At 42.0% G+C, this 23,463-nt stretch overlaps 1 protein-coding gene across 4 annotated transcripts in view; it reads left to right on the top strand.

Moving 5' to 3' along the window:
- Positions 1-17,505, top strand: part of prom2 (prominin 2) — a 36,301-nt gene extending 18,796 nt beyond the window's left edge. For 3 of the 4 annotated variants that reach the window (XM_088635967.1, XM_088635968.1, XM_088635970.1), the window contains 12 exons: positions 103-226; positions 874-962; positions 1,434-1,515; positions 2,369-2,512; positions 2,978-3,046; positions 3,678-3,770; positions 5,535-5,588; positions 8,404-8,484; positions 8,961-9,029; positions 10,224-10,313; positions 11,992-12,104; positions 14,257-17,505. In XM_088635967.1, coding sequence (XP_088492093.1) covers positions 103-226; positions 874-962; positions 1,434-1,515; positions 2,369-2,512; positions 2,978-3,046; positions 3,678-3,770; positions 5,535-5,588; positions 8,404-8,484; positions 8,961-9,029; positions 10,224-10,313; positions 11,992-12,104; positions 14,257-14,320 — 1,072 coding nt within the window. In that variant the 3' untranslated portion in view covers positions 14,321-17,505. Of the gene's footprint in view, positions 1-102; positions 227-873; positions 963-1,433; positions 1,516-2,368; positions 2,513-2,977; positions 3,047-3,677; positions 3,771-5,534; positions 5,589-8,403; positions 8,485-8,960; positions 9,030-10,223; positions 10,314-11,991; positions 12,152-14,256 lie in introns of all 4 variants that reach the window. The other variant, XM_088635969.1, reaches the window with a different exon arrangement.
- Positions 17,506-23,463: the final 5,958 nt, after the last annotated feature.

The following is a 23,463-nucleotide window of genomic DNA, read 5'->3' as shown; positions in this document are numbered from 1 at the left end:
TAGTTCCCTTTGTCCAGTCATCCTTATCTCCTCCTAGTGAGCCCTCTCTGAGAAGCGGCACTGCCAGTGATGTTGATAGTGCTGCTGTCTCGCCCCCTGCAGTGGTGTTGGATTCAGTTTCCTCTTCTCCTGGCTGTTCATGCTGCTGGTTCTCATCCTTTTCCTGCTGGGAGGCAACGTCTACACGCTGGTGTGTAAGCCTTGGCAGAGCCAGGAGCTTCTCCAGGTAATGGGACGGGGCTGGCGCGGGCGAGCTGTGAAACTCATCTCATGCTTCATTAGCAGGGCTCCCCAGCTCTGCCGCTCGACTCTGACAGAGCCATGGCTTCTGCGAAGCTTCTGCAAAGCGTTTCTGCCAATAACACGCTTTCGTGATTGTGGTATTCATGTATAGTATGTTATTTTGTGGAATATACATGTTTATCATTGTTCACACGCTGGCAAGGATTCTAATTTATGAGAGCAATGCACTGAGGATGAAGGAATGACGTGATGAGAGCGCCCCCAGCTGGCCTTTCTCTAGCATCTGCACATGCCTTTAGCAGCCTTCAGGATACAACCTGCTCCAGGAGTAAACTTCTACAGGACAAAGAAGTCAGTGCACTGGAGTCACAAGAACAATGTATGCGAGATGTTCCCATACCTACTTGTTATAAAGGAACAGTTTAGTTCAGCTTGCAGCCTAAGTTTGATAGATACTGGAAGCTAAACAAAGCTGAGCTCCCAAAGACTTGGATGTGAGGCGTTTAAGGCACATTAAGTAGGTGTTCTTGGCCCAGAGGATAGTGCTCTAAAAAGACATTTTAGGTGAAGAAACTGCTGTGAATTAAAATACACCTCTTAACTACTAGGTGGCTATATATTCACTTACAGGTAATCGACACACCTAACCTGATCCCAGGATTCAACCTGTCAGAGGCACTACAGCTGAAGACCAACCTGAATATATCACAGGTGTACAAGTAAGACAGCTTGAGTGCTTTCTGTTGTACGAGAAGAATGAGCGTGTGTGTGTGAGGGTGTGCTTGTGCATATATGTGTGTGGATGAGCTCTACTGTGTCATATAGAGGGTGTTGAATATAACCCTCTGTTATCCAGAGCTGCTTCTCTAGATCAGAGGTTCTCAATCTCAGCACTGCTGGTATCTGATGGTACCTGTATGACTCAGATTAACAAACCAATCCCACAATTTTTGGGAGGTAAAAAGTTGTCGGTTGTTGGGAATATATGCAGTTATTTCAACTGGTCCTTTTAACCATGGAGTGAAATGAAATATATTTTACAGATTTACAGATCTTTCTGCAAATGTTTTTCCCAAACTATAGTCTTCCTATGAACATCTCTTTAAAATCAGACAACTTTTCATGCTTTCTGCATGAAATGATATTGTTATTCAAATTATAGTATTTGAGGGCACGTATTCTGTTTCTAGGGACTGTAAGAACAACATGCCCCTGTGGACCACACTACACCTGAACCAGGTAATCAATCTGGACCTTCTGAACATCTCCAAGGTAAGTGTCATTAATTTCTGCCTAATATTGAAATAGTGATCATCTTCACGTAATGCTCTCAGTTTCCTGTTTGTAGTCCAAGTGTATTTTACATGAGTTCGTAAACAGACAACATTGCAACTACAAGAAAGATTGTGAACAAGAGCCTAAATTCTGAGTCTAAGCATTCAACAAAATATCACTTTTCCTCTGACGTTTACCAAAAGCAAACTGAAGGAAAACAGAAACGTGAGGGTCATTATTCATATTTTATCATTAGGGAGTCATGAGATTTTATTCATTGTACTTAGAGTGTTTGTAAACCCAGTCAATCTAGCTCATGAAGTAAGAGTAATGACAAATAGGCTTCCAGGGATCATACAGTACCACATCCCAACACTGTGCTAATCTGCAGTGTCCCCTGCATGACTGGTAGAACCATCACTGACACATTTTGTTGTGTTATATTGTGCACTTCAACTGCCATAAAATGTAGAAAGAATCTTACAGCTAGAATCTTGAAAATGATGCAGTTTCAATTTCAAGTGATGTTTTCCCAAAACCTTTGGTATACTGTAGACATTTATTGCTCCTTCCTGGGTAGGATACAAATGTTTTACAGGAACAAGTAATAGGTTTATTCCATGCTGAAAAGAGAAGAAAGAAAACACAATGTTTTGGCCGTGGAGCCTTCTTCGTGTGTGTATGTTGTGTTTTCCTTCTTCTCTTTTCAGCATGGAATAAACCTATTACTTGTTCCTTTGCAGCTTATGCATGCTGACGCAGCTACCCACCTGAACTATAAATGTTTTTCACTGCTGTAGTGTATTCAGTCCACTCAGGCATATCCCATGTGTCTTTTCTTCCCCGTCAGTACCGTGCAGAAATTGAGGAAAGCTTTGGAAAGACCAGCTTCACTCCTCCACAGATCACCCTGCTGGGCTCGGACTCCCGCAGGCAGCTGGAGGAGTTTTCCAATATGTCAAAGGCCATCAACCTCACCAACCTTACACAGCAGGTCAGGCTTCGCTGGTGCTGTTTTCTGTGGGCTGTGAGGAGCAGACTTTGTTTGGTGCACAAGCAGATGTATTATTTTTCATTCTGTGTGGCAGAGTCGCTCTGCTGTGCAAAAGACAGTGGTTCTGACCCACGGGGAAAAGCTTTCATTCCGGAACATTTTCTTCCATGTCAAGGAGTTTTTAGCATTGGTTTTCAGCCCAAAATGTTTGAGTAACCAGCCCTGTGACAGAGAAAACAGGATACTCTTACTGGAGGTGGGAGCTGAGCACCGAGAAGGCCAGATTCCCCAGGAATCTGTGGGCCATCCCTTTTCACGACAATGAGGGGGTAGTGTGCAAATGCATTTTCATTCAGCACAGCCTACAGATATTTCAGCAATGTTCTGCTACTAATAATAACTCGGCTACAGTTTAGAAGAATTAAAACATCAAAAAAACATTTGATCGGAATTCTTTTGTTTCAGATTAATTACTTCTCCATTGAGGATCTGAACTCTACGGCACAAGATTTGGACAGCCTAGCCAACACAATGGTAGGTTCCCTGTTTTTCTTATCCCTTGAAATTAGCAGCTCGCTGGCTTCTGTCAGCAGCACTGTGATAAGACTGCTTATTTATGTTTGTGCTCACAAATTTATGACAGGTCTTTTTCAACTCTAGTTTCTCCATCCATCTATTTACTGTGCTTCTCTGCTGCCTCCTTGTGATTCTTTGGTTCCAAATAAAAACATTGACCCTCCACAAAAGGAAAATCTCACATGTTTTGGCTTGTTTTCCACATTAAATCTCCCTGTAAAAATATTTACAGTAGATTATTTAGAGTTGTGAATTTACCAACATTAAATGAAAATGTTAAATTATCTCTTTTTACAGTCAGTAACCTGTTTGTGCTCCTCAAAAATGAAACAAAAAAATCAACGTGATCATATGATCGAGTGGGTTTGAAAAGCTTATTAAGCTCCTAAAGATTGCATCACCATAAGAGGTTCACACTAATACAAGTCCTGCTAAGCTTTCCAGAACCACAGCAGACACATTGTCAAAATGTGTTCAGCTACATATTGCAGTATTGTTATATAACAAGAGGCATTGTTAAACTGGGGAAGGAAATTGTATTGTATTTGATCTTATGGGAAGTGATTTACTGTTCACCGTTCTGTCTCAGGCCAATCCAGGAGTGAAGAATGAGCTTCTCTCAGAGGCAGCCGCACTGCGGAGGCTGAGTGCTTGGACACTGATCCAGATCATGCTAGAACTGGTGGGTCCCTCAGCTGCAAACACATGGCTTTGGACTTGTGCGGTACAGCTTTTACATGCGTTGTCATTACGTCGAGCTCGGTTTCCCTTCCTGGGTCTCTTTTGCATGGGGCAAAACATCTCTTGTAAATAAGCTGAGGTGCCTGTGTGGAGTGCAGACCCACATATGCAGGATGTCTGCAGTGCTCCTTTCTACTCCGGTCTGCAACGTTTCGCTCTGATAGCACTGTGTGTTCATACTGATGCTGTTGGGTTTGGAACTTCTGCATGTTGTTAAAGCAGAAGCAGGAATCGCACGCCACGTTTTTTGTGAAAGCAACCAAAGACTTGAAAACAATTGATACAACAGTGATGTAATTACTGTTGGTAGCACAATAACGTGCAGGGTGATATAGTCAGCAGCTATATCACTCTGCAACTCACAGGTGACAACCCAGGTGTGAGCCTGGTCAGTACCTGGATGAGAGACGTCCTGGGAAAGACTAAGGTTGCTGCTGGAAGAGGTGTTAGAGGGGGGGCACTTGCATTGTGGTGTGTGTGTCTCCTAATGTCCCTGTAAAGCGATAGGGACACTAAACTGAAATAAAGGCACCGTCCTTTGGATGACACATAAAACCGAGGTCCTGACTCTCTGTGGTCATTAAAAATCCCAGGGTGTTTCTCGGAAAGAGTAGGGGTGTAACCCTGGCATCCTGGCCAGATTTTCCATTGACCTTTACCAATCATGGCCTCCTAATAATCCCCATCTATGAATTGGCTTCATGACTCTGTTCTCCTCCCCACTAATAGCTGATGTGTGGTGAGTGTACTGGTGCACTACAGCTGCTGTCGCATCATCCACATGGGGCTGCACATTGGTGGTGGAGGGGAGTCACCATTACCTGTAAAACGCTTTGAGTGGAGTGTCCAGAACACCACTATATAAGTGTGATGAATTAATATTAATAACTTCAATACAGTTTTCTCATTTACTTCCGTGTTTTTATGAGACAACACAAGACGTGCTGGTAAGAAGAGAATTCCAAGCCAATGACTTGGCTGGCTACTGCTACTACTTCGTCAGGGGCTGCAGCACTATACCCAAGCCCTGAGCGTGTGTGGAAATACGCGTGGAAGTGAGCCTTTTCCCTTGGGCTCACGTGGCCTTGTGATTCATTCAGAGACAGAGCCCTGCCTTATAATATTGAGCACTTTCTCATATCTTTCCAAAAATATAGCCAGATTGACATCGCCAGTGAGCTATGTGACAACTGGAGACTTCCATCACCTTCCCTAGCTAGAACACTTTCCAGATCTCAATCCTGTTGAGATCAGGAGGAATGTTGCCCTCATCACAGCCTGACCTGATCTCACCCTCTTCCACCTACCTACGTAGAAAAATTGCCATTGGATTTACGCTTCGCTTCCCTCCCTCCATCCCATGTTTGCCATTGCAGAAGCAATTCACCCCAATAAAGCTCACTGTGCGAATCGTGCCTCTTCACTGCCTTCATTAGGGTTTCCCCAAACTGCTGAAATGAATGCTGTTTGATTTCAACATGCAAAAGAAAGACTTTGTACTTTTAGGACATTCATATTAATATTCATTTCAACCTAGATGTTGGCAATAAAAAATGGTATGAACGCAGTGGGGGATATCTTAGTTGATTGAACATAAATCAGTGCTGTATAAATCCCAGAATAAGCTGTATAAGTACTGAATAAGTACTGGAACTATCTGGTTTAATACCAGAACACTGTCTGAACCAGTTTCTTTATTTTTCAGTCGGATCTGAACTACACTGTCCAGCAGTTGAGCGTCACCACTTCACAGATTCCCGTAAGTCCTGGTCTCCAGTTCTGTAAAAGTGTGTGAAGCATGCATGATCTAATGAAACCCTCGCTGATTTCACAGCTGTTTCAGGCCGTTGCAGACACAGGTTTTCACATGGTAAAGAAAGGCTGGGTCCATGCAGATATTGCTAGCAATTTATATCTAGCATTCTGAAACTGCAAATCACTTTGGAGGATATGAAAATACACACACCCAAATACAGAGAACAAAGCAGTGATGTTTCCACTGAAAATGGTCCTTTGAAGTGTTCATTGACTTATACTACTTATTTATCTGAAAAAGACTCAATAAGCATGATGGGCTGAATGGCTCTTATGAGACTCTTACTCCAAAATCAGCACATCTTTCAGCACATTTTTGTTGAAGTTGACATAGACCAGACATATACTTCCATGCCTGGTACATTTTTCCAGAGTCCATGCATCGATTTCTTTTATGAAGTATAAAGTAAAACATTACACAGAAAAGCTCTCTTTTGGCCATACTTTTTCTCAGATTTTACATTCACTGTGATTTCTCCCTACTATTATACACTAGAGCAGAGAGTCTCAGTCCAGGTCTACGTGAACTGGTGTGTCTTTTGACTTGTGTTTTGACCTGACCTTCAAATTAATAAATCTTATTATTTCTTTTAACTGTTTGGGAAAACATTTTACAGCCAGTTTCGGCTTCTAACAAGGTAATCTGAAATGAGAAATGGATTCTTGTTTTATATGGGCTGTTTCAACAGTCTTTTCAGACATCTGGAATTTAAAGTAAGCGATTGACTCTATGCCTAATGAATGTTTATTATGAAAATTGCCTGATACAGTGTAATTGCAGCCTGTGTCTTTGTAGAATTTATCGACAACTCATTTAGTTATTTTGGCAGAAATCCAAGAAGTCCAGTTTTCTGCTCAAATACTGTTGGTAGACCAGCAGGGGATGTTCTTTCCACTGATTTGGATTTTGCAAACCAATATTCCAGTATTGTCCCTGTGAGATGTTAAACCGTATTAAACTCTAAGTAATGTTAAACTTGACATGGAAGACCCAAGAAAGAGTGTGGTTATCCGCCCCAGGGTCCTAAATTCCACTCTGGGTTTCCATGATCTCGCCTTCCTGAAGCTTCCCTTTAATTGAGCTGGTGAAGCAGTTTATCACTCCTCCCCCTGATCTGCTGTGCAGTGGGGCTGCATTTCAGTGGAAGACGAAGTGAGTCTCATCCTATGTGTAAGAGGAGTTATGAAAAATGATCTATAAATACAAGGAATTATTATTAAATTATAGATGGAGGAGAGCAGTAGTACATTAAAAAGTAAAAGGACAGACTAAACAGAATGCTGTTGTCAAAAAGTTTCTTGACAATATCTTGTTTTTCGTGTTCAGCAATAGGTCTGAATAGTTTAAAATAATAATAAACTTCAGAGATCAAAAGCCTGGTTGGAATGAAAACCAGGAGAGCCTTTGGACTGTGAGGACTAGAAGAATAACTGCATGAGACTGGACTTTCACACGTCCCATATAATCAGGCACACTCACACACTTTTTTATGTCGTTTTTTTCATGCTGACCTGAGAAACTATTCATCACGTTATCAGTTTCATCAGGATGATGGGTAGCTGTTTTAATGTGATAAATTCTGAATATTTTATTATGTATTATGTATATTTTTTAATGTATTAATTGGAGACATACATGTATTTGCAGCCATTCTAAAATACTTCTAATCATGATATGAGTGAAATATGTATTCTCAATATACACTCGCTGACTACAATTTTAGGAACTTTAGGAACAAGCAATCCAGTAATGTTGCTGAAGTCCTTGCTTTGGTTGGATGAAATGTTTGGATCCTTGGACCAATTAACTAACAACAGGCCTTTCTCATGCCTTAAAATTCAGCTTGAGGAGTCTGAAACTGACTCCCATCACCTTCCCTGGCTGGAACACTTTCCACATGTCAATCCTGTTGAGAAAGGGAGGACCTGTTGTCCTCATCACAAACTGACCTGAAGACTCTGCACATAGAATAGGATGGAATTAGACTGCAAATATTTAATAACCTTGCACACCCCATACAAACCTTTCTTGAAACTGGTAGAGGCCTAACGCATGTGGAGTCCTACTAGATTGGTGGAAATATTGGAGAGGAAGGAGTCAAAAGCTATGAAAGCAATTTTACAAACTTCCAAAAGGTGGAATACCAATAGGGAATAGTAATGAGATAGTTAACAGTTTGAAACACATGTTTAAGAGAAAAAAACATTGCTTAAGAGGTTTGTATGGCAGTATGATCATTTTTGCACTTCTAAAATATGAACAAAAAAGGGTGTAGGCCAGCTCTGAAAACATTAAATTATCTTCCATTTCAATTTTGTTTTATGTAGAGGGAATATATCCAATTTCATGTGATATCTATTCTAGTCATGGTAACAATTTGACAACTACTATCCATTGACATATCAATGCTCTATTACTGAACATCATCTGAAACAAACTCCATGGTCAATTTATTCCCATTATAATTTCTCTTAATGAAATTTCCTCTTAATCATCTTTTAGAGAAACTGTCTTCATTATTTGTGCCCTTAAGTCTTGACTTACGTATTACTAATTATCTCTAAGGCTTCTCTTGCTTTAGAAGTGTAGACAGAGGTAAACACAGGTAAGCACATGCTCCCCAGAGTCCTAAAATAATGCTCCACTATTTCTTTAAGCACAGAGTTGTGATGATGGTTTGACAACTGAACAAACATGAAGAAATGTCCTCCAGTCTTGTGCAGTAGTCTGGACCTTTGTTTTCTTTTTTTTCTGTCAGGGAGTGGTCAATAATGTCCTGGTACAGGTTGATGAGGCTCAAAACTTCATAAATACCAACATTTCAGAAATCGCCAAGACAGTAAGTACCTTCAAACACACCCTGTATCTACTGCTGTAGACAGTACTGGGAAGTCAGTAGTTAGTCATTTAGTCATATGGGTAACAAACAAAGCAAAAGTTAGCATCTGCTTTTGATTTTTATTTCAGAAAAACTTAATCTTACAATACTAAGAAACAATTATTTCTTATTGTTCAAATGTAGAGACATTCATAACGCTTTCCTCCAAACCTCATATAATAATAATAATAATAATAATAATAATAATAATAATAATAATAATAATAATAATAATAATAATAATAATAATAATAATAATAATTGCTTACTCTTATATAGAACTTTTACAGGTAATGGGGACTCCCTTCCATTGTGCAGGATTATTAGGTATAATGTCTGTTTTTTTACCCCAGTATTCCTTTTCCTGAGGGGCATGTGATCATGTCATCATGGTTTTGCTCCCTGATAATTGAACACATTTTTCTTTACCCTTGAAGGAAAGTGAAAAATTCCTGGATTGTCAGATGGGATACTTTGAGACATACACAGACTGGGCCCGACAAACAGTGAGAATTTTTTTTACTGGGATAGGTTTTCTTCATTAGGATGTTAAAATGACGTTGATCAGTCTGTACTGTCTCTGTTTGTCTGCCTTTGTAAGTCCTGGTAACCGTTTCAAATAATACTCTCACATTAAGAGAAATCATGGCAGAATATTACAGTAAATAATACAGATATCTTGCTCTGTCAGGTTTTTTACTTCTGTAAGCACTTAGAAGAAATTATATTCTTCAGATGACTATACAGTGCACTGATAGCATACTGTACATTCAAAATGATAGCTTTGTATTTCCCATTTGTGCTTAGAATTCTTTTTAATTTTGTTTCAAATATACTGTATGTACAGTCTCTTGTGCATGCTTGAAGAACAAGTTTTACAGTTTATACTTACAAAGTATTTTCCATTAAAAATCTTTGTCTGCTCAGTTTTGGTTATAAATTGTTGATAATGTTTGTTTGCTGGTGTGGCATTTATTTCCAGTGCCCTTTTAAACTTGTAACAGGAGCTGTAAGTGAAGTGCTCCCCGTGAAAGATAAGACTCCCTTTGCATAGCAGCTTCATCCTTTTCACTTTCTTGCGCAGCTGGGTATTGTAGAAATAGTATGGAGGAAGCAGAAAAGGTATATGTTTATTTTTATTTTTCACTGCTAATGTGTGGCAGATTGCCCCATGAGTGGACTGCAGTGACTATGGACCTGCCAATAGATACTGCCGACACAATCTGACATGGCTGATAAACAGCTCACTTAGGCATGACTAGCAGTTATATGACTGTGGTGGAATTTGCACACAGTGTGTTTATGTGTATAAAAGGTTTAGACTCACCTGTCTGTTATAGGTTAGCGTTGCTAGACTAGTTATGTTCTAAAGCTACAGCTCAGTGGACAGGTTTTATTTGAGTATTATCTTTAGTAATGAAGCTAAAACATCTTTGAAGAAAAGCCAGGACGTATCCTGGATCTTTATACCATCAGAGATTGGAGCTTTTAGTTTGAAGGTCCCCTGAGCTACAGTATGAAACCAAAGGCAGGGAACTTCCACTGGGCGACTCAGCATTGTCTTCCATATGAGCCTTGAGCTATGACACCTGCTGTGAGACGGCTTGCAAGGCTTGTCTGTTTCTCTGAAATGGACGTAATGGGTGGTTCCCTGCGAGTTCATGGCCTAATCTCACGGGATCTCCACACTCCTCCCACAGATCACTCAGGACGTGGGCCGTTGTGGACCTGTGGCTGGTGCTGTGGACACAGCGGAGGACTTGATCTGTGCTTACCTAGTGGACTGTTTGGTGAGTGCCCATCTTCACTTCCTTTGTGTCTCCATCACTTTTGCACAGGCCAGAGTTTTTAACAACTTTTCCCACTGCTGCAGTCCTCATAGTCTCATATCCTGGAAAGAGAGAGGAAGCCATATGCACATTCCCTGCCCACTTCTACAGCATTCATTCTCTCATATCCTGGAATGAGAGGGAAAACCATCCACACATCGTCTGTCAACTGCCATTGCCTGCTGTTTCAATCCCCTAACCTTGAGGATTGAAAGAAGGACTGAGGACATCAGGGATACAGCTCCTGCTCCTTCAGTTCCTGCCAGGCAAATACTATAGCCTCCCTGTGCTATACTCATTGTCTGTTTGCATTATAATAAAAAAACAGTTCATGAAACTCTTATCCTCCAGCTGTTAGCCTGCCTGAAGGAACTCGCTCTGCAGTCACTCAACTCTTATACAGTATCTGTGGGATTCTTTCTGATCCATGCCAGAATATTTACAGATAACCTTGGTACCAGACAGGACCCAGGAGGCATGATGTGCTGTGAAGCAGAGGCAGGCGTCGTAGCTGTAGTGCCCACGGGCCACACCTCCACCCTCCTGCCTGCTTTGCACTGGTTGCCAAGGAAACAAGATACTCGGAGCACCTGGCTGTAATGAGAAGTCATAATGCATCAGGTGCTTCAGGTTATTTAAGCTTTGCTTAGCTTCTCCTCAGCAATCTTGTACCACATTACTCTCTAATCACCAGATAGTTTTCCCAGTAGAGTCCTTCTTGCTTTCTCCCTGCTCCCTGTTTGCATGAAATTCGCCTATCTTCAGTTTGTTCTTGTTACCCTGCCTGTCTGGATTTTTCCCCTTGTTTCCCTGCTACCTGACTCACCTGGACTCTGCTTGGGGGATCCGATCTGTTGCTGTGCTTTCCAGAAACTATCCGCCCTGCTGAGTGTGCCAGGGTGGCTGGGGGTTTCTGCACTGGTTCCAGGCCTCAGAGGGCGTATTACTTGGCACCGTCCAGAGCATACCCTCTGCAGTCCATTCTGACAGCACGTGCTTGGCCCTGTTCACTGGAGTGGACACCCCCGTGGGTGTGTGCCCTGTTCAGCCCAGCTCCTGACAGGGTTGACCACCCCCAAGGCGTACTCCAGGTGTCGGGCAAGACACCAACATCAGGCCCTGACGGTTCCCCACCTTGACTGTGCTCTGAGCTTGGTCCCTGGTGCGCCTCTGGAGTCTGCCCTGACAGCACACATTTAGCTCAGCTCTGGAGAAGACTGCTCTGATTGCGCACGCCCTGGTCAGCCTGGGTCCTGGCATGCCTCTGGTAGACCGCCCCAATGACGAGTGCCCTGTCTTGCCCACCTCTAGGAGCAGACTGCCTAGTCCTGCCCTGTCCTGCCCAGGATGCCTCCTGCACATCCAGTTGGGCAGTGTGGCGTAACACAGACAGTACCAGGTTCTGTGTTCTTATCTGCTGTATTCTGTCTCTGTCATGGCTGTTCACTGTAATGTGGCAGATTTTTCTTTTCCATACTGTGCTGAACACGGTCAGAGGCCCCCCTCCTATGCCTCATTTTCCTTGCAGGTTAACAACACAAGAACTCACAGCTCCATTGTAATATTTCTGTCCTTTTGAAGTTCCTCCTCCCTGTCTGCCACTCTGCTGCAGGACTGAGCTATGTCTCTCTGCCCATAGAATGCCTTCTGGTTCAGCATGGGATGGTGCATGGCCTTCCTCATTCCCAGCATCATTCTGTCAGTCAAGCTGGCCAAGTTCTACAGGAGGATGAAGAGCACAGATGTCTATGAGTGAGTAAATCCTAGCGGCCCCTTCACCGGCATTTGCAGCACAAGGGGTAGGTTGGGGTTACATTCAATTTTGCCCCATGATCACTACCTCTTGTCTCAGGCCATATTTACTTTGTCTTAAAACAATGAATAGCTACTGTATATAAAGAGTGTCAGCAACTAATAATCAGGGTAATGATTATTATTATATTATTATAACTCTGAATTCACTATTTTGTACTGCAAACGGCTTATAGAATGAGACTTCCTACAAGACGTTTGCAGTACAAAGTATCAGTAAGATGAAATAATAGAATTAACCTACATAAAAAGTTCAAAGAGGCTTAGATATCCCAAACTGCAGTATGTTAATGCTTGGAGTTTCTAGTACATTTTTTTCCCCAAAAATAGCAGTGCTGCTTGTTTTAAGAGCTCTGGAGTGACATCAAGGGAATGATGCCCGCTGGATGAAGTATAATTCTTGCAGGGTTAGCTCCAAACCTCAGCTTTGATTAGAGCAGGTGTTTTTGAGGCTGTGACATTTTTGCTATTTTGCTTTCTTGTCCCAAAAATCAAGAGCACAAACACAAAGACCTAAGACAAATGCAGCACAGACTGATATTCACTGACTTGTCAATCTAAGAGAGACAGCTTCACTATCATCCAACTAGTACATTTTTTTCTCATTTACCCTTAAAACTTTTTACCACCCGTGCACTTTTAACACCCCACCAAGTGCTTTGAAATCACCTGTATAGTTCATCACACTGGAGTCCTGTGCTTGCCTACCATGGTATTTTCTTTGAGACTGTACTGAGACTGAGACTGTGTACTTCACTCACATTGAAAGCTCCAAGACTCTCAGCCAGACAGGGTCTGGGTCTGTCTCAACAGAGGAGAGTGGCACCCGTTGTGAGCACAATACAGTTTCTCTGCAGCTGCTTGATAACGTTGTAAGACTAACAGCAATTTTTCAGACCTAACCCTTATGCTCACACAATGCTAATTTTATCCTTTTCCATTTGTTTTGTCCTGTTCTAAATGTTATTCATGTACCCATAGAAAGAAAATGTGCCAGACTGATGTTAACAATGAATAACACCTTTTTAACATTGTTTTTCTAATGACTTCGAAATTCTGAGCGCCAGTGGGGTACTGTATGCTGAGAGCAATAACACAATTCTCTGAGTGAAGTCATTTTTAGCAAGTGTGCTGCTTGGTTTACAATCCAACACAGAGAGGGGACAACAGTCCACACTGTAACAGATGTCGTGAAAAGAAGCTTTTGTGTGTCCAATAGTGCTGGAAGGTCCTCGAATCAATGGCTAAGCAACACTGAGCCATTTACCATTAATTACTCTTCTTTCAACAACTACAGTTCAGAGCAGAATACTCTCCCTCAATTAACTCTTAATTTAATTAATCTTTGATTCACTTGTGTGGCAGGCTGGTAAAAAGGGGGCTGCAATTGCAGACCACCTACCACTAGAGGCTGCCAGAAGGCCTCTAATGGTTGTAAATAGCCACAAAGGGAGTCAGTACTGGTGATAGGTGTAGAGATACACATTCTCGCATGTGTGTAATTAGTAGTTTGAGAGAATAGTGATAGGGTCTGCATGGGACAAATGGTGGTTTAGACTTTTTTATTGAGTATTGATGGGCAGCACGGTGGCCCAGTGGTTAGCATTGCTGCCTCACAGAGCTGGACCTGGGACGCTATCTGTGTGTACTACACTTGAAAGTGTTGTTTGTAGAAGGTGCAAGCATTGTGGCATTCTCACACTGCATGACACCCCATGAAATGCTTTTTTGCATTTCTTGCAGGCTTGTCAGATTACTCAAAACTTTCCGTAAGCCTTTAGTATTACCATGATTTTTTTAGTTTAGGATTAAATGTGGTCTGAGGACTTATTGTATTATTTTCCCTAAGACTGTCAATATTGCCTGAGTATGCTTGTATATATTAGAGCTTTGCCAAATTAGAACTTTAACTCCTCTTAAAGAGTTGTGCAGTGTATTTTCATGTCATTAATGTCTGCTTCATGCCTGATCATATTCATCCGACCCTAAGTCATTTACAGCTCTAATGAGACAAGACATAGATTTTTGTGTCTGGTCCAGTAGCTCTTGGAATTCATTCAGTCTCTGAAGCTAACTTGCTCTTTTCTCGCAGGAATCACATAAATATGACACACATCTCACCATATCCCGATCCATGGGTGGCAATGAAGAGATAGTGTTGGAGAACAAGCAGTGACAGAGGGCAGACATCATCTCGGATCCCCAGGAGCTAACCCCCACCATCACCTTCCTATGTAGACGCTCACAGGTTTCATCAAGTATAACATCTGCCTTCCTACACCAACAGCAGTGGGGCAGCAGTGTGGAGTCAGGGCTCCCAGCATTTAACTGGAGGGTTGTGGGTTCAAGTCCAGGTGGGACACTGCTGTTGTACCCTTGACTAAGGTACTTTCTGCAGAGAAATGACTTGCTGTATAAATTGGTATTAATGCAAGTTGCTTTGTAAATGTAGAAGTGTCCACTGAATACTTCAGTAATGTTAAAAGAAACTACAGCTCAGGAATGTCGCTGCTTGTGTGATGGATGTCTCATTTCAAATCCTCTCTGCCTCTGCTTGGCAACATAATATACAGTGTTTTTTTTTCACTTTCCACTGCACGGTCAGGAATTGAGAGTGAAGAGAGCTGAACCTGATTCCCCCTCTCCTTGTGAACGTGCCTGTGTCACATCAGTGCGACAGCACAGTGTCTCTGGTTTCACTGGTGCATTGCTCGCTACTGTTGTGTGCTTCTCATTTGCTCGTATTTATCCCAACCTACATGTGTTGATCCTTGTGAGTGTGTGAGGATCTCTTTTGTGAAAATACTGCATATATTACACAGTCCTAGAATACAGTACATAGACCAAAGACCCCTATAAAGCCATTTTGGTGTCTTGTCATATGCTAGATGTCTGTAAGTAAAGAGTAAAGTGCAGAATTTGACAGATTGATGCCTGGCTCTGTATTGTAACAAAACTGTGATGAAAGAGCATGAAACTGATTTTTTATGACAGGAGCAGTGGAAAACCCCAACTCCCCAATCAACATTATGTTCATTGCCAACTTCATTGGCAGCAGGGCTGTAATACTTAGAAAGCTGCATTGCACTTTGAGAAAAGAAAGTGATCTTTGTTACAGGAAACAAAGTTTGGATACGCTTCTGTTTTGGAGTGCCTCAAAAAGCAGGGCTGTTACATGCAGTCTTTTCTGTATCCTGGGCGTCTGGCCCCCCATTCAGACTGATCCAGTTCTGTGATTAATATTCACACCTTGCCTGGGCCGTGGGCTTGCAGGCTGCGGTGAACTGTCCCCTGAGGTTCTGTACCTGAAAGACTGGCCACACAGGGTCATCGAAAGATAAACAGGCTTCAGTGGAATAACAGTACAAGAACAGGTCTAGATAAAGCTAGAAACTGACTCGCTGATCTCTAGATGGACACCAGGTTAAAACAAGAATGTATTTATTGAGTGTTAAAATATTTGCTGAACCAATCTTGGTTCTTAGCTACTGTAAGGCAGCATGACAATGTAATAGTCTCCTGCAAAAAAACAATCAATTTAATAATTAATAATAATTGCTTACACTTATATAGTGCTTTTCTGGACACTCCACTCAAAGCACTTTGCAGGTAATGGGGACTCCCCTCCACCACCACCAATGTGCAGCCCAACCTGGATGATGCGACGGCAGCCATAGTGCACCAGAATGCTCACCACATACCAGCTATCAGTGGGGAGGAGAGCAGAGTAATGAAGCCAATTCATAGAGGGGGATTATTAGGAGGCATAATTGGTAAGGGCCAATGGGAAATTTGGCCAGGACGCCGGGGTTACACCCCTACTCTTTTCGAGAAACGTCCTGGGATTTTTAATGACCAGAGAGAGTCAGGACCTCGGTGTCCCCGTCACTATACTGGGGCATTAGGACCCACATGGACCGCAGGGTAAGCGCCCCCTGCTGGCCCCACTAACACCTCTTCCAGCAGCAACCTTTATTTAGCCCAATTAGCTTGTGTAGAATTGGAAGTGCCGGGGAAAGTTCCTTTTCAAAATTAATCCATTACTGCTACAAGTACCTTGTGTGAGAGTTTCCTTTTAAAATGAACAATAACTTTCAATAACTTATACTTATAACAATAACTTGTTTCATTTAATTGCTTTTAAGGGATAGTTTTGCTTTACAAAATAACAATAAACATGCTTGATCGGCTACTGTCTTTTTAAGATTTGTCCCCAGCTTCTTGTTAATTGAGGAACCACATGAAACTGAAGCAATAAATATATATATATATTTTCAAAGCATTATAGATTATTCAGGTGGGTAGCTGCGTCAGCATGCGTAGGCTGCAAAGGAACAAGTAATAGGTTTATTCCATGCTGAAAAAAAGAAGAAAGAGAACACAACGTTTCGGCCGTGGAGCCTTCTTCAGGTGTGAGAGAGACAGGGCAGTTGGCAAAGGTAAAGTAGCGGGAGAACAAAGGTTGGGAGGGAGGAGGAGTGAGAGGCGGGAGCAGGTGACAGAAAGAGAGGCCAATCAAGAGGTGTGAAGTCAGAATGGGTGCAGAGAGGTGTGAAATGAAACTTCCAATGAATGGAGAAAATTTAAAAGAACAGTAGTCTGTCGCTAAGGGAAGGGAGAATGTGTGATCCTAGCTGCAGAATAATTTTAGTTTCGGTGGTCTTTCTGATGTATGAGTTCGGAAAACCATCTTTGAGAACACAGACGGAGAGATTAGAGTGGTCGTGGCCGTCAGAAGTGAAATGAGAAACAATGGGCTTGGAGAGATCTTTAATCTTCACAGCCCTGACGTGTTCTCTGAAGCGGTCTCCGAGTCTCCTTCCTGTTTCTCCAATGTAGATGCCTGGGCATTTACTGCAAGAGATACAGTAAATAAGGTTGCTGGAGGTACAAGATGCTGTCTGGGTGATCCGGAATTGTCCTGAGGGGCCTTGAATAATTATAGATTATTCTGCTGTCATACTCTCTGAAAATGTAATTAAGCAACAGCAAAAAGTTTCCTAGCAGTTCCCCATGGCTTTAGGCATCTGGAGAATAGTCTCCTGTCTCAAGTCAAGTGACAGTCCTGAGTAGAAAATGGAAAGATCTGCACTGGCCTGGTTTGAGTATCACGTACTCCCAGCCTTGATTGTTTTACCCTTTGTTTAAAACAATTAAAAATGTCTCTGGGCATCAGTTGATAAACCCACTGTATGTTTACCCATCACTGTTGCAGACTTTCTACTGTATAAATCTTTTGAGAATTAATTTGTGTATTATGTATTGTGTATTATGTTGTGATCACCACACTGTTCAGTACTATAGTTACATTATACTTTCTATAAATTATGAATGCACTTGAGTAGTCTTTTTTGTATGTTAAATTATTTTTTTTTAATGTAAATTTCTTGCCCATTTCATTTAGACTTTTTTTTAAATGGGCGTTAAAAAAAGGCCATGATTATCCTGATCCACAAGCAATAGTAAATATCCTACAATGGACCAAGCTGTCAAAATACAAACAAAGGCTTTTAATGATTTGTTGTGCTTGTTTATTCAATCAACACTCCCCACCTTAATTTCTTTTCTTCATCATAGAAGAATACATCCTTCCATTGTCAAAAAGGTGCTCATTCCTGGTTAAGGGTTATCTCAACTATCCTGGATTATATCCTGGATGGGATACCATTCCATTGCAGGGCACACAGGAATACAAAATAGACTAAATATCTCACTATTGGAATGCCAGTTTCACCAGAGAAGGGATCTCAATCCAGGATTCCAGAGCAGTGCCCAAAGCAAGGCCCTGCCTGTGTGTGATACCAGGGTATGTAAACTGGCTGGCATGGATCACTAGAGGTGTGTAGCACACCTTATACCTCAGATAAAGAGTTATTTGCAAATTCCTTCAGAATAAATCTCTCCATGTACCGCAAGTCTGTAATTACTTTCAGGTAACAAGACCTCCAGATTGTGGGAACACCCACAGTACAAGTCTAGTCAGTTTAGACTGTTCCATTAGCACTGCCAACTTGTGGTACAGAGGTAACCACCATATTGTGAGGCAGCATGAAGCATGTCACTGCAGCAGCACAGGTTCATACACGCTCTACTGCTAAAATACTTTAACCAGTGATTATCTTCATCCGCCTGCAACTGCATTTACTTTTTGCTCTTGTATTGGAATCAAACTTAGATGTTTAATTCTTTAAAACTGAATTTTTCAGACCTCCGAAGGTTTGAAAAACACTTGGTTGTTTTATTGTTCAAATGTTCTGGAGGGAGGACACACACCTGACCACATGCCTCTAAGAAAAGCATGTTGATGCTGGTAGTTGGACCTGTAGCTGGCACTATTCTGTTATAGTCCCTTGGAACAGCATATCCAAAACAGTGCCTATGTATGATGACAGAGGACACTGTGCTGTAGGTGGTCCTGACTACTTGGTCACATTCTCACTCGCCTGTTATAGGAGGGGTGCCTTCTCTGGTACTCACTTCTCCTGGGTTGCTGGCACAGAATGACTATCATCCAGGTGGGAACTGCAGAGAGTTTCCTCCTATATGTAAAGTGCTATACAAATTCAAGGAATTATTTCTGTTCTTCAAAATTAGCACATTGCCTAGCAACAAGTAATCAACCCTGACCATTACCATTTGTGACATGGTAAATGCCTGTCATTTTCCTCTTGAGAGAACAGAATGGTCAATTTTCTCTTCCACATAATGGGAGTTTTAGAGGATTGCAGTCCGAGGGTTGACTGTTCTGTGGACTTAGTGATCAGGGAACTAGCATTAAAGAGAGTTTTTTCTAGTTTGTTATAGTAGTAATTATTTTTGATAAAGTGTCTGAAACTGACAGAATTTCTCCTGGTTCCGGGCACCCAGGGTAGTTTTGAGAGTATGCTGAAAAAGCTTGTAGAGGAAGAAGGAGGAGAAGCGTATGCAGATTCAACATGTCCGGCTTTAAGCTGAATCAGCCTGCAACTCCAACTCTACCTGTTATTACTATACATATAGTATAGCTATTGAGAATGTTCAGACCATAGACCTAGTGACCACCATTTCGTCAATTAAATCTTTTGCTCAATTCAAAAGCTGAGATGTGTATTCAGTCTGTTTTGGAATCCTGACCCAATCACTGCAACATTGATACCTTTTTTTTCCCCGTAAGCTCACTGTCCATTGTAGCATAACTATCCTTTTTTTGTCCTTCACGGGGAAGAAGAGAAAGACATTCTGGACCTTTTCGAAAGGTGAGTGTAGTGCTTACAAAACAACAAAAGGTTAATCTGCTTTTAATTAAAGTCCATGCCAACTTGCAGGTACAGCAGCGCCACTCATCTTGTCAAAAGGATGTCGAATGCCCACACTTCCACACCCCCTCTGCAGATGTCTGTGTTAATCCGGGCTGACAGGAGTTTTCACATGGCCTTGGGGAAAGTGCTGGTTGAATGTGAAGCTGTGTGGTAAGTGGAGCAGCCTGGTAACATCAACCTCTCTCACAACAGCCTGAAAATGAACAGCTGTACTGTTGGGACACTCCAGCAGTCCTCTCCCAGTGCTCACACAGCAGACATGCAGCCTCAGGAACAGAGTCCAGGCGGAGACAGGGGACAAGGGCCCAGCCTCACATCACAGTGCCCAGTGTGATGGGCACAGTGGACTGGTGACATGTTTCACCAGTCCGGTCCGATTCTAATGATGAAACAAGAACGAAGGGATAGCATACTTAGTACTTCGGCTTAAGCCCATCCGGCTAAGGAAATGATAGTGCTGGTCCGAGACCAGCTCAGTCACATCTCTCCTCACTTATGAAGGATGCAGGGAGAAAACGCTGCAACAGTGGAGTTGGGGGTGAAAGGAGAGCTGCTAGAAAAAGATTTGCTTAGCTTCGTGTTCAGCCACGGAGTTTCAAAAGGAAGGAGAAGTGCAAGATTAGAATTTGCCCTCCGGCCAAACTTCTGCTTATCTTAACTCCATTTCAGCAATTGGGTCAAATTCTAATGATGAAGTGAGCAGGTGAATAGGAAAAGATAGCATATCTAAAACCAAAATATTAACTTGCCAGTGTTAGGAAATGTCAGTTGGAGGATTGTATTTTATGATTTTATAACATAACTGTAAACAGAACACTGCTAACTTGTAGTCTAAAAAAATTGCTTATATCTAGAAAGTGTTGATAACATGTTTTTGTGACATTTGATAAAAATGTAATGCAGACAGCTGACAGGGACAAATTGTCTGATCATCAAGGTGGGTATTATTTGATGAAAACAAAGGAGCAGATTATAGTAGCCAAATTAACTTTAAGTTTTACAGGGGAGAAGGTTTGCTCCTAACCATAGGATGAGGTAATTTGTCAGTTTAGCCAGCAGGAGGAAGTGGCTACTACAGGCTATAAAAAAGACCTGTCAGAGAAACCGGCAGAGCTCTCTTGTTCTCACATACTGCTGCTGCTGTGCCTGGACATCAGTACTTCAGTACCTCTGTAGCCTGGACTGTTTCTTTTTCCTGATCTCCTGCAGAAGGGTTGACCTCACCCAACCCCCTTCACAGTGCTGGTCGGAGATCTGATCTCACAGAAAGAATCCCCAAAACACTGATGCAGATTTCGAACAGTGGGGCACAGCTTGAGGTTGGAGCTCTGTAGCAGGCAGTGGGAGACACTGCAGTGATCTGGAAGAGCAGCTTGACGTGGAAGTAGGAAGATAGCTACCGCTGGCTGAAGGTTGCCGGATGGAACAGATGAGAACGTATTCCTAGTGGATCCCCCAGAAGAGATAATATCGGTTATGATGCCAGCAAATATATCATCCTACAATTCTGTGGTCTGGGTGGGTGGGTCCTAATGCCCCAGTATAATGGTGGGAAACTGTACTGCACAAAAAAAAGGCACTATCCTTCAGATAAGACGTAACGTAAAACGGAGGCCCTGACTCTCTGTGGTCATTAAAAATTAAAAAAGAGTAGGGGTGTTGGACCCCAGTGTCCTGGTCAAATTTCCCTCTGGCCTTTACCACTCATGGCCTCCTAATTATCCCCATCTATGAATTGGCTTCATCACTCTGCTCTCCTCCCCACTGATAGCTGGTGTGTGGTGAGTGTACTGGTGCACTCTGGCTGGTGTCACATCATCCAGGTGGGGCTGCACATTGGTGGTTGTGGAGGGGAGTCCCCATTACCTGTAAAGAGCCTTGAATGGAGTTTAAGGAATTATTTTTATTAATATCATGTTTGGGGCTGTAAACTTTGTAAAGGGGGAAGAGGAGAAGCCCAATTTTGCCAACTGAGAAAGGGAGTAAATGGGGGGGAGACTCTTAGCTGTAGCAGCCTAGGCCCGAATGCTAGGGACAGTGGGACAGTGTGGAGTATGAGTGAGGAAGCCTGGGTCCTGTGCAGACTGACACCATGCGCCTGCACCTCTGGGGCAGAGTGTGGGGGAGCGATCGGGGCCAGCAAAAAGAACGATGGAGGAGAGAGGAGAAACATCACACATAAGGCTGGCGCTGTGGGCTGAGTGAGTTGGACACTCGGCCAAAAATGGAGAGAAAAAAGGAAAGGAAGAAGAGAGGAGCAAGTGGGATTAGGAATACAGAGCTAGCAGGAAGGGTTGACAAAACTGCAACAGATTGTTGAAGTTCATGGCAGATTTGACACTGGCAGAGCTGAATTAAAAGAGCAGATGGCACAACAGTAGCAGAACCACTCACTTGTTTTAGGTGCAGGGTTGAGGCTGAAGAGCCGAGAAAGCCACTCTGGTCCTGGCTTGCAGGAGATGAACACAATGAAGATGGAGGTAAGGTTCCAGCAGTGTTGAGTGTGAAACATGTCTGTCTGTGACAAACTGAATCGCCGAGTGGTAGAAAAGATGAATGTAGTGCTGCATTCAGGCTGGGAGTATTTATACTGTATGTAGGGAAGCAGGAGTGCCAGATAAGAATTTGACCTCCGGCTAAACTTCTGTTTAACTGAACTCCATTTAGCTGTTATAAAAATCCTGCCTTGTGGCTCCAGCTCCCAATAGCCCTGTACTGGATAAAAGCAGTTAGAAGACAGAAGGATGGATTTTATGGATCAAAAAAATACTGACATCATCTTCAATGTTAACATGGTAGTAAGTAATTGCACTGTTGTGATTTGAGAAAATATCTAACCTTTTAAGCAGGAATAATTGAAAATAGCTGAAAAATACCAAAGAAATTTGAACATTGATATTTTCTTTGAATATTTTTGAAGAAAATGCTTTGTATTGCTTTATAATTCTCATATTGTTAGAATACACACTGCCGATGCGTGACATTGGAAATGCTGAATTACACCAAAGACCATTGTCTGCAAAGTGTAAAATGATGGAATTTACATCTGTCCTCATTTGAGGTCATGATTCTTGAACGCCTCAAGAAAGTTCAGGTCATAAGATGCAGCCCTGGCACTGTGTGTACATTCAAAGCAACACAAGATTCCAGCATTTTTATCTGTGCTTTGTGCTTAAATTAGAATGGAACCCTATGGTGACGTGAAGGTTTTACACATAAGCAAAAAATCTCAAGTCAGACTAATAGGGAGTTTTTACAGCTCAGGAGACAAATTGAAGAGATTTGCATTCTGGAAAAGTGGCGTTACTTTTACAGCTGAACAGACTGTATTGAGTGAGAGGCTACACAATGTGTCCTAATGCTTCTTGAATTTTACTAGCACAAAATCACAAGACTCTTCAGACTAGCAGATAATTCAAGTTACATTTAATTTGTAACTATGTTAATTTACAAACATTTTACAACACATTTTGCTCATCATTATGAGTTCTGACATACACATATATACTATATTTAGGCTAGTTTTCTTAATTATGTGCAGAAGGACATTTTATTTTCAATGCTGGAGTTTGCTGATAATTCAGTTCCTATTAAGCAAGAGGATGGCTGGTAGCCCAATGATAAATGACAGAAAGATAGGCGACAATCCATGAAGAATAGAAATCACACACCATTTCATTTGAATATTCTCACCTTTACTCTCAATTTTCAGGACATTCTACAGATCTGTTGTATTGCCAAAACTACACTTGATGCCTGTTTGGTTTCCTTTTTTCTAGTAACACTCTGGGGGAGGACAGTTGCCTTGTTGGTCTCTAATTGCATATTTTACAATTTAAGGCTGTGTTAAAGCCTCCTCTCTACTGTTTGGAATTGAGTCACTCATCTCCAATACTAATGCTCAGCCAGATCCTCATACTTCTCTTTACTTCGTAAGGAATGTCTCACAAATTTTCAGCTTTACCACTGAAGGACACCATTATTAATTAATAAACTTTATT

The sequence above is a fragment of the Lepisosteus platostomus genome, chromosome 6 (genome assembly GCF_059453375.1).
Source record: "Lepisosteus platostomus isolate fLepPlt1 chromosome 6, fLepPlt1.hap1, whole genome shotgun sequence".
Taxonomy (NCBI): Eukaryota; Metazoa; Chordata; class Actinopteri; order Semionotiformes; family Lepisosteidae; genus Lepisosteus; species Lepisosteus platostomus.
This window is presented reverse-complemented; position numbering and strand designations above follow the sequence as displayed.